A 19,918-nucleotide genomic window follows, 5' to 3' on the forward strand; every position below is an offset into this window, starting at 1 on the left:
TGGAACCCATTTGATATTATATATATATATATATATATAAAACTTTTTGTTGCCGATCTTGTGTTACTGTAGTCGGAGGGGATCGCCGAAGAGGGGCGTCGCGATGAGGGGGGCGAAGCGGCCGATCCACGCTCTGGCGGCATGGGTGAGGCGGCAGCCGCCGAAGGTGAAGGCTTTCCTCGGCGTGGTGGCGGGCATGGCGGCGCTCGTCTTCCTCCGCTTCATCGTCCACGACCACGACAACCTCTTCGTCGCCGCCGAGGCCGTCCACGCCATCGGCATCTCCGTACTCATCTACAAGCTCTCCAAGGAGCGGACCTGCGCCGGTGCCCGCCATCTCTCCCACTCTCCTCCCATTTTGTGGTTTATTTTGATATATTACTGATGCAAGAAATTGACCGTTCAAGTGAAATCGAGTAGATTTGTTTTTGGATGAGTAGCTTGAAGGTAGACTGCGAAAATCTTAAGATTTAGTCGATGAGACCAAAGAAACGATGAGCGATGAAGTTTCTTTTTTCCTTCTTAATATAATTTATGTACTGGTGGAAATTTTGATTTTATTAGGGGTATGATTGGAGTGAGGGCCGTTGTTGTTCATGCTCGAGTTTAATGTGGAAGTTTGGAGGAATAGGACTGTAAAATGCCCTAATCTAGTCCCACACATGGGGAGTTTCTAAAAATTTTGATTGACTTATAAGAATCAGATGTTATATTATTATTAACTTGGGCTTAGGTATTTTGAGTTAGTGATTTAAACTTAACGAAATTAATAAATTACCTGTTCCGTCGAGACGTGCCATGACAATATTAACTTTCGAGTCCAATTGTCATGACCCGATGGAATAGTTGATTTATTGATTTCGTTGAGTCTAAATCACTTATCTAAAATACTTAAGCCCAAGCGAATAATATAACTATTAGTTTTTTTTTATATAAGAATTACTCTTTTAAGTAGAATAGGTTTCTTGAGAATAAGAGTAGTCCAAAAATGGGACCTTAGAACCCTATAATTTGGTTCACTAGCATCCTCAAGTAGTCTTTTTGATTTTTATTGTTCGTATTACCTATTTGCAAAGTTGTCAGTTATTTCCTTTTACTAAGAAATTAAGTGGATTCAAAAGTTGATCAAAAACTTTGTCGCTTTGTAATTCATTTCACATGCCTCTAAATTTGCAGATACTGCACTTATTACTTAGAATTGATTATCTTCTATTTATTATTTTAAAAAAAAATTTACAGGACTTTCATTGAAGTCTCAGGACTTAACAGCTTTGTTTTTAGCTGTCAGACTGTATTGCAGCTTTGTTATGGAATATGATATGCACACAGTGTTAGATACTGCCACACTTGCTACTACTCTTTGGGTTATTTACATGATACGGTTTAAACTGAAGTCAAGTTACATGGAGGACAAGGACAACTTTGCTATATATTACGTGGTAAGTAGTAACAGCTATCAATTTGATGTGAACCCCTCTTGAAAATTTATGGGGTGAAAGTACTAACTGTTTTCTACTGTTTGGACTGTGAGTTTGTTCTTTCTTTTACTTGGACTAAAAAAAAATTGCTTATAAAGCGCTCTAATATTGTCTGAATAACCTTAGAGGAAATGAGATCTTGTAACTCTACATTGTTTGTGCTAAATGGTGAAGAAGTTGGACTCAGGGCACTATTGTTTTCTTTATCATTATCTTTTTGTATTAGTGATTTTTTTTATTAAGTTCTGGTTATAAAGATACTTGTGCCTGGCAAATGCCTGCACATCATGCAATACTGATAACTTTACTAGTAACTGAACTTCTTGTTAATGATACATCAAATCATAAAAGAGTAGAGAGGTTAGATTTTTTGAAGGAAACAGAAATCTTTTTTCTTTAAATTTTTTTCCTTCCTTAAAGTTTCTCCAAAGGTTCATCTTCTTTTCACATTCCTAGAAAGTTTTATGTATCATGCGAATGGCTTGCTTTGTATTTATAACATTATATCCAAATTAAGTTTGCTTCTCTTTACATGATTGTAGGTAGTGCCTTGTGCTTTGTTAGCCCTTGCAGTTCATCCTTCAACCTCACATAATATCTTCAATAGAATTTGTTGGGCCTTTTGTGTTTATTTGGAAGCTGTGTCAGTGTTGCCCCAGTTACGTTTAATGCAGAACACCAAGGTACAGCTTGTAATCTGAGAGCCTTGCAAACTTTTTTGAAGCAAAATTCAGTAATTGTAACATTAAATATGCTTTCCAGATTGTAGAACCATTCACGGCTCACTATGTTTTTGCCTTGGGGGTTGCAAGATTTCTCAGTTGTGCTCATTGGGTCCTTCAGGTTTGTTTTAGTCTGAATTTTGGTTGTTTTATAAGGGAATTATTTATATTTGTATTCTTATTATATTTTGTGGATTCATCACCCATGTATGTTCGACAAAGTAATTTTCTTAAGCATATAAGCATGATAAGATTATTGCTTTGTAGCATTCATTGTTCTAATCTTTTATTTATTGCCATGGTTGATCAATAGATGTTCATGTATTTGTTATTTAAATATGAACTAAATATGAGCTAGTGTTTTATCCCTTTTATTTTTCTGTAAGCTAAATATAAACTAAAGGAATACACAAGAATTTGATTAGAATCAAGGTTCGTCGTATCATAACATATCGCTCAGTATGGGCAGTACATATCGGTTCAACAAGGGATCAGTATGGGTGGTACATCGTTATCCCCCCCATATACTATATGTTAGTACACTCGGTATGACTCGATACATACTATACCGATAGCTGGTTGGTACACCGGTACAGATCGGTAAGACGAACCAAGATTGGAACACTGGTTCTCCTTTTGATAATTTCTGCAAACCATTTTCCTAATTATCTGGCTTATGGTTGCATTCAAGTGAGACTGATAGAAGTAGAAGAATTTTGCAAAATGAATAAAGAAAACAAAAAACAGAAATTATGTTCAAGTATCTCTGCATCACATGGGACTGGAAACATTTTCTTTTAGGTTCTCTAGTCTGAATGATTATATAGGAAGGTGTTAGGAAGTAGAAAATTGTGGTTAACAATATCAAATTTTGAAAATTAGAAATAGGGGAAGTTTTGGAGACATGGAAGCTTGTTGTAATTGAAGATATGTGAGTGAAGCAATTATTTTTTTTTTGTGTGCTGGTAACTTGCTAGCTTGTGATCAGAATAGCACTTTCTAAAGGCACAATACAATATGGTTCTGTCAAAGCCATGCCCACAGCCAAAAAGGAAAGAGAAAGGAAGAAGACGGAAGAACTATATAAAATGGATCACATTGTTGCCAAAAGTTGAAATGAAAGCAGGTATTCGAGTGGGTACAGATCCAGGTTTTTAGATTCGGGGAAGCAGCTAGATATTAAGTATTAAGGTAGGAAGCAACCAAGAAGTGTCAATATATATAATGATTATCTCATTGAGATTTATCGGAATATATTTTGATCAAGCTTTAAGTGAGGGCCATGTAAGGCATAAGCAAAGCATCATTTTAACTTATGAAGATGCTCGATATAGTCCCAAGATCAGCTTGGTATTCCTCCCTTCCCTTCTTGCGGACATATCTGTTGACTACTCTATTTGCTACTGCATTATCTCTGTCACTTGTTTTATCTTGCTGCTCATCCCTTTTCCTTCGTTGCCACATTTTCTTCCTATTCACTTGAGCTTCATAGATTTATCAGAATATATTTTGATCAAGCTTTAAGTGAGGCTCATGTAAGGCATAAGCAAAGCATCATTGTAACTTATGAAGATGCTCGATATAGTCCCAAGATCAGCTTGGTTTGAAATTGGGATCTGTCAAGCTGAGATAAGTCACACCCATGCAGACCTATTGGTATTCCTCCCTTCCCTTCTCACGGACATATCTGTTGACTACTCTATTTGCTACTGCATTATCTTTGTCACTTGTTTTATCTCACTGTTCATCACTTTTCCTTTTTTGCCACATTTTCTTCCTATTCTCATATTAGTCATATTGCTTATTCCCAGTCAGAACCTGCACCCTACTTGTGTAAATGTAGGACATTCTCATTCCCCTTCCATCAAGTTCCATGCAAATTAACTCTCTAACAGATCCTTCTCTAGGGAAACGGTTGACAAACTAGTGCATCCTGATTGTAGGCAAGGCGAAAGAGCATTTGTCATGATCTCTAAGACTGCTGCATTGTCAATCATCTAGTAGTTTAAGGGTATGGCTTCATGAGGAGAACTGTTAAGATGGTCTGGTTATGGTTTTTTGCATGAATTATTCTGTAATCCTAAATTTGCAGACACGAAGAGGTTCGGTTGTGAGTCATGTAATTTTTGTAGTTGGAAGCAGCAGAGCTACAGTTGGCTTTAGTTATTGGAAAGAAATTGCAGAACATGAATTTAGAATAAATAAAGATCCAAAACATGGCTTTAGTATATGCGATTTATTTTCCTCATTGAGAGGTGCTTCTTTGGGCTTGTTGGGGTAAGATGTTAAGCTGTAATGTTTTTCATTCATAATATGTAACACAATTGTGCTAGTGTTCATATATTTAAGGAAGTATTATAATGTGCATCAACATATAAGTTTAAACAATAGTATGTTAAAAGTATTAAAGCACATTTATAGTCATCATTTTCATGCTTTGTCTGCTGTTGTTTTTCCATTTTTATCAGTATTTTCAAACTTTTGTAATCAATCATGTTTAATTAAATAACAAATCAGTTCATTGATGTGTTCATAGCCTCATATGATTGCTAAATTAATCAAGTTTTCTCTATTGGTCAACTTTGCAATTAGGCATCTTAGCTGCTTTGTTAATTTGGTCAAAATCTTGAACAACTAATTGAGTGTTAAGTCAAATACAATGGTCATTACAAATATTGAGGAGAAATTTCCATGAAACTCTGTAATTGGACTTGAGCTTCATTGCTCAAGAAGACTTGGTTAATGCTAATACAGATCTTACTTAGTGAGCCATTAAAAAAATTGAATTAGAAAGGGACAGTAGTTGGACCAAATAAATCCTGCGAGAAAAGGTTCAAATGAAATGATCCTGGAAGAGTTAGATTCTTCTAACGAAAAAATGTCATCTTCACTGATTTTCTTTAATGCTAGCTGTACTGTGCTAATTGTGTTCTTGATAGCAAATAATTTTAAAACAGACAAGGTGCTCTATCTACAGGTCCTGGACACTCGGGGACGCTTGTTGACAGCTTTGGGTTATGGTTTGTGGCCGTCAATGGTTCTTCTTGCTGAAGTTGTTCAAACTTTCATCCTTGCTGATTTCTGTTATTATTATGTGAAGAGGTAACCAATTTTCTTCCCCAGCATATGGTCTTGTGTGGGTCTTAATGGAAACTATAATTCAGTTATCTCATTTTTTGCTTGGCCTTTTACTTCTTCTCCTGCAGTGTTTTTGGTGGACAACTGGTGCTACGGCTTCCGTCCGGTGTAGTGTGATCTTCCACAGGACGCCTGGTGCATATGAATTCTTTGTGCATAGTGTGTAATTCCTCTTCTCGCAAAACTAGTGACCACTATGGATTCTCACTTGTGATTTATTAGACCTTAAATAGTGGGTAGAGTTTGCTTGTTACCTGTCTGTTGGTGCTGAGCAGAGCATCATGTGAGCTATTACAGGATACTATATGCTTGCAAAAGATTTCCTGGGTAGCTTCATCCTTGTAAACTTATCACGTCAAGCTTGTGCCCTTTGTGCTATGTCTTCAACATGGCTTAGCACCATTTTTCTTTCGTGTTTAAAGCTGATTGTGAATTGAATTTATCATGTATCTACGAAGCAAATTTCTTTGGTTTTCTCATATAGGAATAGAAATGCTGCTGGTCTATGGTAAGAAATGGACTGAAACGTGTGTCGGGTAGTAGATTACCTGCCTGCATTGTACAGGGTTTTTTTGCTTTACGGAGTTGGGAATACCATGTAGTTTTCTGCTGCATCGTATTGATTTGTGGCCCTGTGGTCTTCGGCTGCATCTCAAAGACAAGAAAACTGGATACCGTACAGACAAGTACATATGAAATGTAATGTGCTTGGAACAGTAACTTGCAGAGATTTAGAGATCTCAAAAGTAAATTGCCCAATTGCTAGTGGCGATGGAAGTAAGCGAATGGGCCTACAGAGAAAATACGTATACTAAGATTTAATCTGAACCATTTTTACATAGAATCAAATCTATACTTATTATTTATTTAAAAAAGCCCTCCAAAAGGAAAAAAAAGTACAGTACTTATCATTTTGGCTATTAATTAAATATTTGTAAAAACATTATGATGGAGTATTAAGAGTTTTCTAGGTATTTATTTATATTTTAAATTCAAACTAGTTAACCAGAAGGGAAAGTGAAGGGAAATCTATATGCAAATTAGTACCCTGCAAAATAAGACTACAAATCCCAAAATAAAACTATTTACTACAAACAAATGATTGAAGGGAATTTTATTTGTAAATAACTACTATTGCAAGGATGAAATCTACAAATCCCAAAATAAGAGCGCAAGCGCTATATTACATTCTTTGCCAATGAAATGGAAAGTTTGTCAAGTGCAGATACAAGAAGAAGCTCAAGATCATGATACATTTATCTTCCTCCATGCTCAACTTGAGAATTAGCAGCATGGATTACCTGATAATTTCCAGCAGCATTTCCATTCCACTGCCTTAGTGATTTAATGCTATCAAGTCAAAAGTATGTTTCTGTCAGAAGGATAGAGAGAGAGAGAGAGAGAGAGAGAGAGAGAGAGAGAGAGAGAGAGAGAGAGAGAGAGAGAGACTAGCATCACCAAGCAACAATGAAAATAAATACACACAACAAAAATAATAAATCAAACTTTACCTATTTGCTCTGTATGAGAAAAATACTGAATAAAGCTGAGTTAGTCCTGTGATGGCTGCGGGATAGCCACCAGCAACTATCAAGCCAAGAATCCTTGTTCTACAAATACATGGCTGTGAAACTGTTGCAGCAAATTGGTTACTTCAGTCAACTCTGTCAACAAATCAGGCTTTTCTGAATTGAGGATGAGCATGTCAACACTTAACTGACAGTGCAAGAAAAGGGATAACAAGGTATCCTAGTAGAAAGTAATAATAGAATTTGAAATTCCTGCAGCAAAAATCAACCATTGATGACATGATAAAAAGGAATTAGGCATGAAAAACTTGGAAGGCATGGGTGAGTTCTTGAAAGATGCTTCAGATTTGACAGCAAGAATTAACACTTACAATAATATATAACACGAGCACAAGCAACGAAGTCACCATGTCCTGCAGTAGTTTCAGATTTCCATGAAAGTGATGGAAGCAAATTCACTTGTGTTTATCTTTAGATTTCGCAGAACCCCACTGGAAGTGACCACAGTTCGCTTCGGGATTAGATGCAGGTCCCTAGGACAACAAAGTTGGAAGTATGTCTGGAGTCAACATCAGGAAAACACTATGACCAAGTTACAAATATGAGTAGCACATTAAGACCAACTTACAAATAAGACTTAACACACAGGACAATTCAAAGAAAATTTTGGTCTAATTTCAATTTAGACCACCGAAGTGGCAGCTTTGTATGACAAAAGACCTTGTGCTTATTAAATTTCTAATTTTTATTGGTTCACAATACTAAAATAAAATCTTTCAACAGCTTTAGAGGTTTTAATATTTCAGCTTCATTACCTTAGCAGCCGTAACTTAACTAATGAAGCTAAAATGAAATATTCTGAACAGCTTTAGATGTTTTAGATTGAGCTAAATACATTCTAGCCCCATGTCTTTGGGCAGCTTCACATAACTACTGAAATCTATTGTGTTTTTTGCAATTGAATAACTAGAAATATATATATATGTTGTTACACAAAATGGACACAGGACAGATGTTTGAGTACCTGAGCACGAGCACAGACATAGAAGAGACGACCTCTATTTGGGCCTTCTCTTTTCACAGACCTTGAAACACAAGGTTCACCATGACCCTTGCAAATTGGTATAGTCATCTTCATCTTCTGCTGAATCCTTTGCCACTCTTGAACTGCAAAATTATCACTCTCCCTTTTAACAGGAAAGCATGGTTCTGAAACCCTCTTATCATCATGTATGTCTATGCTGGTCCCACTAATTTCACAAGAGTGATTTGCATATTCGTTCTTTAAATCCGACTGTTCTGTTGATTGAGATGTCTCCTCTCTGATTTCCCCAGGATCAGCTTTAGGAAATGTCAAATCATGCTTCAGAGTCTCCTCATCAGCAGTCATAACAATCTTGGGTTGTTTAAAAAAATACTTCAAGGTAAGTTGAGAACATGTATTGTTTCTTGTCATTTTCTTCACTCCTCTGGTGCAATCAGAAGACAGATATTTTAGGTTCTCAGTTTTCTTCTGAGAAAAAGTGAGACCGGAATCCTCATTTAGACTTGGATTAGGTTTCTGTCCTGAATTTAAATTGGAAAAGCACTGGTCTGAAGAATGTTGAGATGCATTGGCAATGATATCCTGCTCTATTTTGCTACAATCTTGGCTTGAAATTTCACATTCATCATAAGTTTCTCTTGCATTGCTGTCACTCAACAAGTTATTTTGCAAGCGATGATGTGAAACTTGCCCTTTAACCAGGAAGGAGACTGCAGAAACATAGGAGTCAGAAATCACAAAAAGAAAAATCAATATGTGAAAAATCATGGACAAAAAGAAATATGAAAATGAGAAAAGTAACAATGTAGCAAGACTGGAACAGCTGGTGTTTTGTAATCACCATGATGAACGATGCTTTCCCATAATCATATTACTGTATTTTTTGACTCTCATTAACTTGTCTAGTGATATTATCCATACTTGTCAGTACAGGTTAGTAATTAACAGTTCAATGCCCAACAGGGATGTAAACTAAATGATTTTGCTTGGTTTAGTCCAGTATGGGCTATACCATTTTACATGCTCATCCTAACAGTTTTACTGGGCAACAAGAGAATAATGAACTATATCACTTCCTTTATATTAAGTTTCTAACAACTGCCACAGGCCCACAAGTCTTTTTTTGTTTTTCCTCTCTCTTCTCCCAGTGACATATGTTGCACTGCTGCTGCCTTCTCCTACCAGCATGCATCCTCCTTTGTCACCTCTTCCTCCTCCACATTGTCCCCTCCTGCGTTCTCACTCTATCTTTCTCTCTGGTTTAGGTGGTACCAAATTACCAATCAATGTTAGTACCATGTCAGTCTGACCACCAGCTAGTATTGGTAGTGGACTGAGATTTAAATATGTCTACATTTTGATAAAAAAAATGTATCCACATTTTGATAAAGGACTGAGATTTCCTTTACTGAGGAAATCTATCCACATTTTAATAAAAAAAAATCAATTTTAACATCATTTGTGCAAATTTCATAGAGTAATTACACATTGAAATAAACAAATAAAAGATCGTTTGCAAGAATTTAAGATAAAACAAGGAAACAGTTCTGGTATTTTTAATGTATAACCCTACTTCAACTATTAGGAAAACATAGTCTTGAATCTTGATGACAGCTGAAATTATATATACTTATACATATATGTTCATCAGCAGCCAAACAATTGAAATGTTTCTCACCGATACTCTGTTGCCAACCACGAACTTCAGGAATATATCTAACAGCTATGGATGGAGTGCTGTGTGTGGGAAGATCGGGTACATCTCTTAATATGACGTAAACAGGAACATGATCCGAACCTTCCAATTTGATTTTTCTCCCTCCTCTCCACCTGCAGACAGCATAATTTGAAAAAAGAAAAAAACAAATGAAGCAAGTAGTAACTTGGCAAAATGTGCATTGATAATTACTTGGGTGCATTCCCAGAATTTCCCCTTCTAAACTGACTCATGATGTCACATGCTTCAACATGGCAATATAAGAAGTAATGATCTTCAGTATCATGCTGCTGATGCAAGCATGGTCCAGCAATAAGAATATGGTCAATCCGAGAACCATAGTTGAATTCCTCAGCTCCAACACGTGGTGAGAAGCAAGTATATGCTTCTTTTCTGTATTAAATACACAGAAGCAGGGACGTGAGTAAGGATATCAGAAACTAATTTACTAAATAGTTCACCTGTGATATTATGAAATATGACCATCAAAAGCATAAGATACATTGAAAAAAAAGCATAAGATAAGTAGATAAAAAGCAGCATAATAAAACCATAATTGACATTACGGTGCAATGAGGTGGGCCTTGGCCCAATGGTACGGCTGTGCAACATCTTGCTGGCATAACATTACATGCTGACATAAGCACTAGACAAATGAAACAATTGTATATGTGCAAAGGCATATTTGATCAGTAAAACCCTGATCAAGTAGGTTGGCAAATTTATTATCTCATAAACTTAACAAGTTACTTATTGCCTGTTTCTTATCTATATGAAAAAAGAGGTCACAATGAGACAGGACTGTACCTTCCGGGGTTTTTTGACCGAAAAACATCAAAAAAGGGACCTCCACATTCTCTAAGCAAAGATCGCAGCCATTTTCGGAACCTGAGATAATAGACAAAAGAAATTGCATCTAAAACATTATATACTCCCCAGGATCTAGAGAAGATATCATACTTCATACTTAGATTTCAGAAAAATCTTATTGAAGAGATAATTGTTTCATTATTCAAAGAGTTGTGCATGACAATTTATATCCCAAATGACAAACTGCAAGTCGTGTCGGAATATGCATACATGCACATAGTTGTAAAAGAAAAAGAATGCTGCATAAGAAGGATGAGTTGAGAATAAACTAGCTGAGACCACCATTATATAATATTTACATTAATTTCATATTGCCAAAGACCAATAGATGTGTTACAAGCCTAACTTGCCTGACTATTGAAGCAACTAAATTACAATTATGATTAAGAAAGGTAATGTTCACTAACTCTAAATCTGTTCACATAAATTTTACAATCGCAGACTAGAATCTTGGAGCAAAAGAAGTTGGACCTGAGATGAAATCAGCTGATTGCCATGTGACTGTAAAAAAAAAAATATTTTTCGCTTCTCTTTTAGAAATAACAATGACAAACTTGTTCCATTAATAAATGAAAGTGGATTTTCAGGAACTTACATGTTCTTTTCAAAATCTGGACTTGCATCACACCTATCTATGGCAGCAGGAGCAATATTAAGATCTCCCACAACAAAAACTCTCTTCCCCTGGTACAGGAGAAATTCCCATCTTCTCTACAATACATGTTGAACTTATCAGTGATTGTATGCGCAATAGAAATTTAAAATAATTACATAATAACAAATCGCCCATGTCATAAGAAATTTTCATCGGGGAAACTAACACTGGTCCTAGCAGGCAATATGGACCACAACAACAAGTAGCCGTAATCCCAACAATTTAGGGTTGGCTGCATGGACCTTTTTCTATCATTGAGCTGTGTAGAGCAATCTCCTGGTTAAACTGATAGTCTCTTCTTTACATCCATAGACATAGGCTTATAATCTGTAAGGCCATAACTAGATTGACCTCTTCTTTATATCCAACTATTTTGTATGCTACTTCTCTCCCACCAAACTATGATAAAAGTGAAACCCATATTTATGTAGGAAAAGGAGTAAAGATGTAGAAGGCATGATCCTCGTATTTAAATAGCCTCATGATCCTTTATTTACTATTTTTCATCATAAGTAAAATCAGCAGCAAAGTAAGAAATCCCTAGTCTTTTGTAGGTCAGACAACACCCAAATTTCAATAAGAAAAAAAGGATTTGCAGTCTCACACCTTACTGCTTGATCATGTTACCAAACGGATACTACTTACTAGTACCAGAAATGGGTTGGACTCATATGTACTGGCTATTGCAAAATTAATAACTAAGTATAGAAAATATAAAAGACCAGTTTAAGTTCATTATATGGATGATACTAACTGCACATCTGAGTTTTAAATCCTTGCTTAAGAGGACTTTTAATTTCAGAAATCACATTATATCTATCAAAGAAGATGGTCATCTTGCACTTGACCCAACTATAGTTTAAGTTGTCACCTTGCCCACTCCTGAGATAGTTATTAAGCAACTCACCCTTTCTATCATCCATTTGTGGTCTAGAGGACAAAACTGTTTGTTATTTAAAATGGCTGCACAATGACAGAACAACAACACGAGGCTGTAATATTCCAACCACTTGGGTTGGCTACATGGACAGTCTCAATTTGGACAACAAAGGACCATTCACTAAGCTAATGATTCTTCTATCATACAGCATTCTCAGGATGATAACATCACTTATTTGCTAGCCAACATTCTGGACTAGCAGTAAACATATCTTAAAGTTATGTTGTCCAAGTGAGATACCATATCATAATCCACCTATGTACATACTAAGAGTCAAAAACTATGCTGTCCTGCAAACATATACTTACATGAAGAATAAACTATTTATTTGAAATTTTAGAAATCATTATTTTTGTATCAAAAGTGAGTTACATCAGAATTACCCTAATGCAAAGAACAGAAAGTAGTACCAAGTTTGGTACATACCATGAGACAACTGCCTTTCTCATTAACCTTGCTTAAAAGGAATGTTTCACAAGATTCAATTTTCCAACTGTACAGAATATTGACTCTGTAAGATATATCAGCCTCTCCTGCTTTTAATTCATGTGAGTACAAACTGCAAAGCTCCCAATTTTGCAACAGGATAAAACAGGTGGAGGAGGTCAAGAATAGTATCTAAGATACAAACTGTGATCAACAAAATCCCAGGACTTGCTGATCCATCATGAAATAAGTACATAAAGAGCATATTGAGGCATATCATACTGGGGAGGGAGCAACATTACCTGTAAGATCTTGAAGAAAATGAACTTAAAGCGGCATCTCTCCTCATCATCATCTTCAGCTCGTGGTCCGTATATATTAAAAAGTACTGTATTGGCAACAAGTTCCAAGGGGAAGGTTCAATAAAGTTGTAGTCATGGCAATGAAATTGAGGATGATGTTCCAAACATAGACTTGATAGCCATTATGAAAGAGTGAAGTCTGTGCATGTGTCATGCATGGATAGAATAATGTATCTGATACAATTATAATCTCTCCATCATGGTTATAACTTTAACCATTGATGATTTGACTCACCAAAATGACCATGATCAGTGATAATACAACGCCCTTCACTATCCACTTTTAACAAATCATCATCTGTGATCTCAAGATCTTCCTCTTCAAATGGTGCTTCAAGCATGAAATCTCTTATTATCTCCCTCTTTCTAGGACATTCAAGAAGACCAATAAAGCCTTCTTCTGCTTCTAGAGGTAGTGCTACCTCATTGCTGAAAAATGCTGACTTCACTCGGCAAAATGTTGCAACACCTAAGTACTGGAGCACATTACAAGAGGCAGAGGCTAGAAAGTTGACTCCATTAAAGATAGACAAATTACACCTCACAGGTATGGCAAATGAATACCATGCAATGTTACTGACACTAAAAATAATTGCAGAAAGTAATAGGAAAAACCAAAGGGCAAAAAGCTAATTAAGTATAATACAAGAATTTGCAGACGGATCTGCCATAACAAAACCAAAGAAATTTTTAATGAAAATAGTAAGAACATATGTTTGAAACTAAAGAAATTGCACCATTGCTCTATCTAATTGAGCTACAGAACTCAAAAAGATTGCCAAAAATGTAAAATTGCCGCATAGTTTTCATATGGATATCATTTCTCATATTCATATGTAATGAAAGATGTAGTTTATATATTAAAGAAATCTAAACAACTTTTATGATTCATGTCAGATCCATGACCTGATCCTACTTAAATAATTCACAATCAAACTGCATTTTCCATTTGTTACAGACATCACAGTGCCATCACAATTGTCATGTGTACCACAGACATTCTTCATCACCACGTGAGACAAATAGGAAAGGTAGAGTTTCTATAACCTGTTGAGAAGGTAAATATCATGGGATTCAAAAGCACTCTAAAATAATTTTATTTACTCTTCTTAACATTAGCCAATATTTTGTTCATATGGTGTTGGCGAAGTATCATGTTCATAATGGACCTTATTTGCTATGTTCAAAACTAGAAGCAAATAAGTTTTGGATCTCTTTATGTAACACGAGTAATAGTTAATAATTATAATAATAGCTTTCTATAATATAATTAACACTCAAAATCAAAATAAATATGTCACTGTTACTTTTTAAGGGAATTAGTTATCCAGCATCTTCTCTTTGTTACATCTTATGATTTATATATTTTTTCTCAAATTATTCTGTTGTCCCAATCCTATTGATCCAATCATGTAAATCTTGATCATATCACCCCTAGCCAATCCCATTTCTACTCATCATCTTTTAATCTTGGTGTTAAATTGTATCATGTGGTCATGACAATCTGTATTAGTTTTTAAAAAAATGGAAGTACTTTAGGGAACATGAATATTGGTGGCAGGGATAACGTTGACATGGTGATGAATTCATAGGATAGGCTAGCATATTTAACACTTGAATTTTAGCAGTACTAAACAACAGTGCTATAGTTAAATTTATGAAACATTCAAAAAAGGTCAAAGATGCACTACCTTATTTGATTAAACTTTTTTTTTTCAAATGTCCTACATATCTTAAAGTTCTTTTTGGTTTTATAACAAAAATATATTTTATTAAGACAAAAAATGTATGCTAATCCTTTGAAAAATGTGCTTATTTTTAGAATTATAATATTGTAATAGTGAAATTTGGACTCACTGGCGAACCAGGTCTTCTATGTACATAACTTTTTTCACATGATCGTTCGACCAGTTCAACATGATTGACTTTAGAACAAGTACAATTAAAAGCTATGAGTACTAGAAAATCATTCTTGTTTAATTGGATTAGCAAGTTACCTAGGAACATAAACACCATATGGTGGATGATAGAACGCTCACAAATCCTGGGGTTCAAATTTTCATAAAATCTATGCGGCCTTACCAGAATAGCTTGAGCGCCCTTTGTTAGTAGTACGAGTGCAAGATACAAAAGCTTCATAACCCTCCGCCATAGTTAAATCTACAGATAAGTCTCGTCTTGATAGCTTTGTTTCCTGCCATAAATAATCTGGTTAACACAATTAAGAACTTTCAAAGTATTACAGAATACAAACTATTAAGAAATCTTCATTTTACTATGAACCGATGCATGGAATTTCTAATGGTATATAAAAGAATTTAACATAATTTTGAAACATGTTGTAAGACAGTGGAAACGCAACAAGAAGTAGACCATGCCATTAGAAGTCTCAGAAGCAGAAAATATTTAATGGAAGATTTTTTATTGTTTGTACTGTGCGACAGTTTGGCCCACCTCTTAAATTATCTGAAGATAACTATATCATTCATTTTCAGTTGAACTCACAAGAAGATCCCTATAATTGTAGTTCCATGCGAAATATGGGCCATCATAATTCAACAAACATATGCATCAACAGCATACTAAGAATTTTTCAATGTTTTATTAGAATATCTAGCACTATATAGACTTCCTCCATACTATAAGCAAGCTATGAATTTTATTGTATTAACCATATTGAAGTGATACCCAAAGAAACTGCTTAACCATATAACACAAAACAAAGTTGGTAAAGCATGGAACACAAATTTTGTCCATGAAAGAAACAGCATACGCAATTCAACGGAAGATATCCATTGCCCTACCAAGTTCAGATGAGTTACCAAAGATGACAGTCTCTGTTTTTTATTTTCTATTGTTCTACAGTCTTGGTTACCAAGTTCTGCATGAGTAATTTTTGGACATATCTACCATGTTCATTTGAAAAATTAGATCAAATGAAAGTGACATGTGCACAGGCATACAGCAGCTCGACCGTTCAAGGCAGAAGCATATTTAATCTTGAGACCACCAAGGTATTAAGATTTCGATGCCCATCATTTCGTTTAACTTATTATGCACAGAAGATGAATTCTGCGTCCCTACACAATAATTTCACTATGATTCCATGGCCACAAGCAGTCAATCACATCCTCGTAGCCAAAAACTGGATATGTCTTCTTGAGTTGACAACAGTCATCAGCCAACCATATGACTCTGCAAGTACCTTCTACAAAGCTTTCTCATTATCAGATCGGGATGCAGAGGCAGCTTATTAGGGTCAGACACTGAAATAATAGTGATTATCTACACACCCTAGAAGCTCATTTTCCACAGTGCACCGTTTCCTGCATACATGACAATAATATCATGTATAAGCAACTCCCTGTCATCACCAACGCCATCATGGACCGGCTTAACCTCAAACCCTAAAAATTATCATCTCATCTTCATAATTTCGCTCGGTCTCTTATCCAAAGTCACAGGAAGAAGTCCTCCATCTTTAATGCAGGAGGTATCAGCCCCCTCTCCCTCTCTCTTAACAATTTGTGCAAGAAATCGAATCATGTAAATCAAAATCTCCCACTTCGAATTCGGGTCATTAGAGCAACCCAACCAACCATGAAACCCCAAACGAAACCACAACCAAAACATTTGACCCAGAATTCGGAGCAGCAGCAGCTATTTAAAGGATCGTTCTACAAAAGGAAGAGATCAAAAGAGGGAAAGCGAGGAGGGCGTCGGGGAGTATCAGTGCCTGGAAGCAGATGATGTCGGCGTCGAGGGAGGTGAGGAGGCGGAGGAGGGAGCCGTGCTGGGAGACGCGCTGCCTCAGCCCGTTAACGTTGTACGTCACTATCTTCATCGAAGGCGACCGCTTCGATTTGGCCCTCCCCCAATTCCAACTATGGAACAAGAAATAGCGAGAAGGGCAGCGCGGCGGTGAACGCCGGAAATGGCTACTATCGCCGCAGTTTCCCGAACTCTGCGTTTCCGCCCGATTAAAATGAAAGAAATACGTCTCATGTTAGTTTTATACGCCGTTTAATACACTGAATAAAATATAATTAAAATATATAATAATCGTAACGAGCGTAGCATTATATAATATGATGATATAAAATATAGGTCTCTTAACTCAAAAGGGGTCCGACTCGGATTCTCCGTTTGGTTTCCGACTACACGCGTTCATTGCCAACAGCCTGGCTTATATGAAAACACATGATTGTCACTTATAGTGTGACAATTCTTTTATATATATATATATATATATATATATATATATATATATATATATATATATATATATATATATATATATATATATATATATATATATATATATATATATATACACACACACTATAATATTTAGGACAGGAATTGATTGGTTGAGTGTGCATGTACTTGAGTACTTTAAAATGATTTTTTTTTAATTAATAAAAAATATATTAATGATCTATCATCAGAGATATAAATGAAAGGAAGAAAAAAAAAAAAGGGTCAGATCACCGTTTATCAATTTGTCCATATGGGCCAAAAATTAAAGACATATTATTCTTGGCTATTTATCTCTTATCGCCTATATACATAAAATGTCCAGAGAGAAATATTAAAGTAATTATAAGTTATCCCCTCTAAGATTAAGTATAAAAATAAATCATCGACGTTACATCGAGGGCTCTTTTCTCAAGAAAAACTCATATTTACTGAGAGACTTCGATCATTAACTTGAGTGTCGAAGGGATTGGGTTGAATAATTTCTCCCAACATCGGTCTTAGTACAAGTGGCATCTTAAGAGCCCATCATTTTCACCTTAGAGCTGTTGGTCATAGGTGCCCTGAAAGCTAATCACATGAGTGATGACACATATGACATGATATGCATTCTTTTTTCTTATTGTATTATTTGACATTTTATCACTTTATATTGCTTGTTGTATGAATATATATTGTGATGTTCATAGATCTATGCAATAGGAATCGGATCGTGATAAGATTACGAGAATAAGATCGATTCGTCTTTAAATATTGATCATAAATAATCATGATTATAGGTTACTTAAGAGGAACATTGAGATAACCGGACATACTAGTGTACCGTATACCCGTATATATGATAGTGGTGGCTAGTCTCATAATTGTTAGTCATATATGCCTTACAAGCCAATCACATAAGTGATGACACATGTGACTTGACACGTAATCTTTTTGCTTATTATATTTTGACATTTATCACTTTATATATATATATATATATATATATATATATATATATATATATATATATATATATATATATATATATATATATATATATATATTGTGATATCATTAGATTTGTGCAATAAGAATCGAATCATGATGAGATCATGATAATGAGACCGATTCACCTTTAAACACATATCCTAAATAATCTCGGTCCTAGGTTATTCTAGAGGGACATCGAGATAACCGGACAGACTAATGTATTGTATAACCGTCCATATGATAGATGCAGATGGTCTCATAGCTGCTCGTGTGGGGACACCGGAGGTATAATACAAGTGCTCCTTAGGAAATGAGTTCACTGATTGATCCGCTTATGGAATATTGAATGGTTGATGATGTCTTATTGTCAAAAAATGATTTCGTAGTCCTAGTGGTGTATCAGGTCCTTAGACTTAAGACACTAAGGATGTCTTGTACGAGTGCTCCATTCTTTGATATCGAACTTATAGGTTTGGATGTCCCAGATCTAGCACAATTAGTCATCGAGAGTGATAGTCAACCTTACGATGGCTATTGAGTGTCGATAAATGATTATCCACTCTCGATGTCATGAGAGAAATGTCACGTGTTCTTGCTAAAACAATTCCATAGCCAGAGTCATTCAGATTGAGAGAGAAAGAGTTCTTCGAGAGAATCTGATTAGAGAGAGACTCGAGTAGAAACCGTATGAGTTTGACAACACCATACTCGGAATACAGTCTCTAAGATATTAGATAGATGAGGGACTATAAGTACACGATAACTGAGGATAGACATGTCCAATGGATTGGATTCCCTTGTATCATTTGGGGATTACAACGTAGTAGCCTAGTACGTCTGCAATTGATGAGTCGAGTAAATTATTATGAAGATAATAATTCACTGAGTCAAAAGGAGTTCTGACAAGTATGACTCATAGCCAGCTCGATATTGGGCCTAAAGGGCCACATACATGTAGTAGACATTACGATGAGTAGATGTTCGGATATGAGATATTCGTCGAAGCCCCTATCTTATTGGATATCCAATAAGCCCTTGAATTATTAGATCCTATGGATGAGATCCAATAAGATCATATGAGAGATTATTGGATATAGATCCACTAATATAAGAGGTTTGGGTAGTTGGATAGAGATCCAATACCCAATAGGGGAGGATCCATTATGGTTAAGTTGATAGGGGACCTATATAAATAAGAGGGCTTCAATAGTTTATAGACTAGAGCTTTTGCTTCCTCTCATATTCTCCTCCCCCTCTCCACCTCAGAGCAGGCTTGGAGTTTTGAAGAGCGTCATCGCAATCCTGTTGTGTGGATCACCGCTAGAGAGGAGGGCGCTTGACCTCCTTCACCCTCTCCTAGAGATCTGTAGGGATTTAGGAATATACGAACATATCTTTGAGAATTGAGGATTTTATGTTCTATTCTTCCACTGCACATGTGATGCTGCCCCCAAGATTTTCCAACAATAATTACTCATGTGGGAACACTATGGCTACAGTGCAAGTGCTTATTAGAGAATGAGTTCACTGATTGGTTTGTTCACGAAATGTTGGATGGTTAATAATACCTCATTGTCAAACAACGATTCTGTTATCCTAATGGTATATCTGGTCCTTAGACTTGATATACCAAAGATGTTCTGTATAAGTACTCCACTCTTTGATACCAGACTATAGTTTTGGAAGTTTTAGATCTAGCACAATCGGTCATCGGGAGTGGCAAGCAAACTTACGAGGACTGTTGAGTATTGACAGAGGATCATCCACTCTCAGTCTCATGAGAGAAATATCACATATATTATTGTTT

The 19,918-nt window shown here is 35.8% G+C and overlaps 2 protein-coding genes across 6 annotated transcripts; one reads left to right on the top strand and one right to left on the bottom strand.

Annotated features, from left to right (window-relative positions):
* The first annotated feature begins 46 nt into the window (after nucleotides 1–46).
* On the top strand, nucleotides 47–5,817 carry LOC135653360 (uncharacterized). Its single transcript, XM_065175260.1, has 6 exons — nucleotides 47–326; nucleotides 1,240–1,439; nucleotides 2,021–2,161; nucleotides 2,241–2,321; nucleotides 5,178–5,302; nucleotides 5,407–5,817. Exons 1-6 carry the CDS (start codon nucleotides 104–106, stop codon nucleotides 5,453–5,455), a joined length of 819 nt encoding a protein of 272 aa, XP_065031332.1. The 5' UTR covers nucleotides 47–103; the 3' UTR covers nucleotides 5,456–5,817.
* Nucleotides 5,818–6,400: 583 nt separating this feature from the next.
* Nucleotides 6,401–16,854, bottom strand: LOC135652527 (DNA-(apurinic or apyrimidinic site) endonuclease 2-like). 5 transcript variants are annotated; one of them, XM_065173514.1, is made up of 13 exons: nucleotides 16,619–16,854; nucleotides 14,965–15,076; nucleotides 13,118–13,351; nucleotides 12,823–12,908; nucleotides 11,095–11,210; nucleotides 10,437–10,517; nucleotides 9,822–10,022; nucleotides 9,591–9,742; nucleotides 7,892–8,622; nucleotides 7,239–7,400; nucleotides 7,056–7,119; nucleotides 6,850–6,970; nucleotides 6,401–6,688 (listed from the first exon to the last, which is right to left on the bottom strand). In XM_065173514.1, exons 1-10 carry the CDS (start codon nucleotides 16,724–16,726, stop codon nucleotides 7,323–7,325), a joined length of 1,899 nt encoding a protein of 632 aa, XP_065029586.1. In that variant the 5' UTR covers nucleotides 16,727–16,854; the 3' UTR covers nucleotides 6,401–6,688; nucleotides 6,850–6,970; nucleotides 7,056–7,119; nucleotides 7,239–7,322. The 5 variants fall into 5 exon arrangements, with proteins under 5 accessions (XP_065029586.1, XP_065029584.1, XP_065029585.1 ...); XM_065173512.1 differs by having other exon boundaries at nucleotides 6,850–7,119; XM_065173513.1 differs by having other exon boundaries at nucleotides 6,401–6,710; nucleotides 6,850–7,119.
* Between the last annotated feature and the right edge of the window lie 3,064 nt (nucleotides 16,855–19,918).

Source organism: Musa acuminata, chromosome BXJ3-11 (genome assembly GCF_036884655.1).
Source record: "Musa acuminata AAA Group cultivar baxijiao chromosome BXJ3-11, Cavendish_Baxijiao_AAA, whole genome shotgun sequence".
NCBI lineage: Eukaryota > Viridiplantae > Streptophyta > Magnoliopsida > Zingiberales > Musaceae > Musa > Musa acuminata.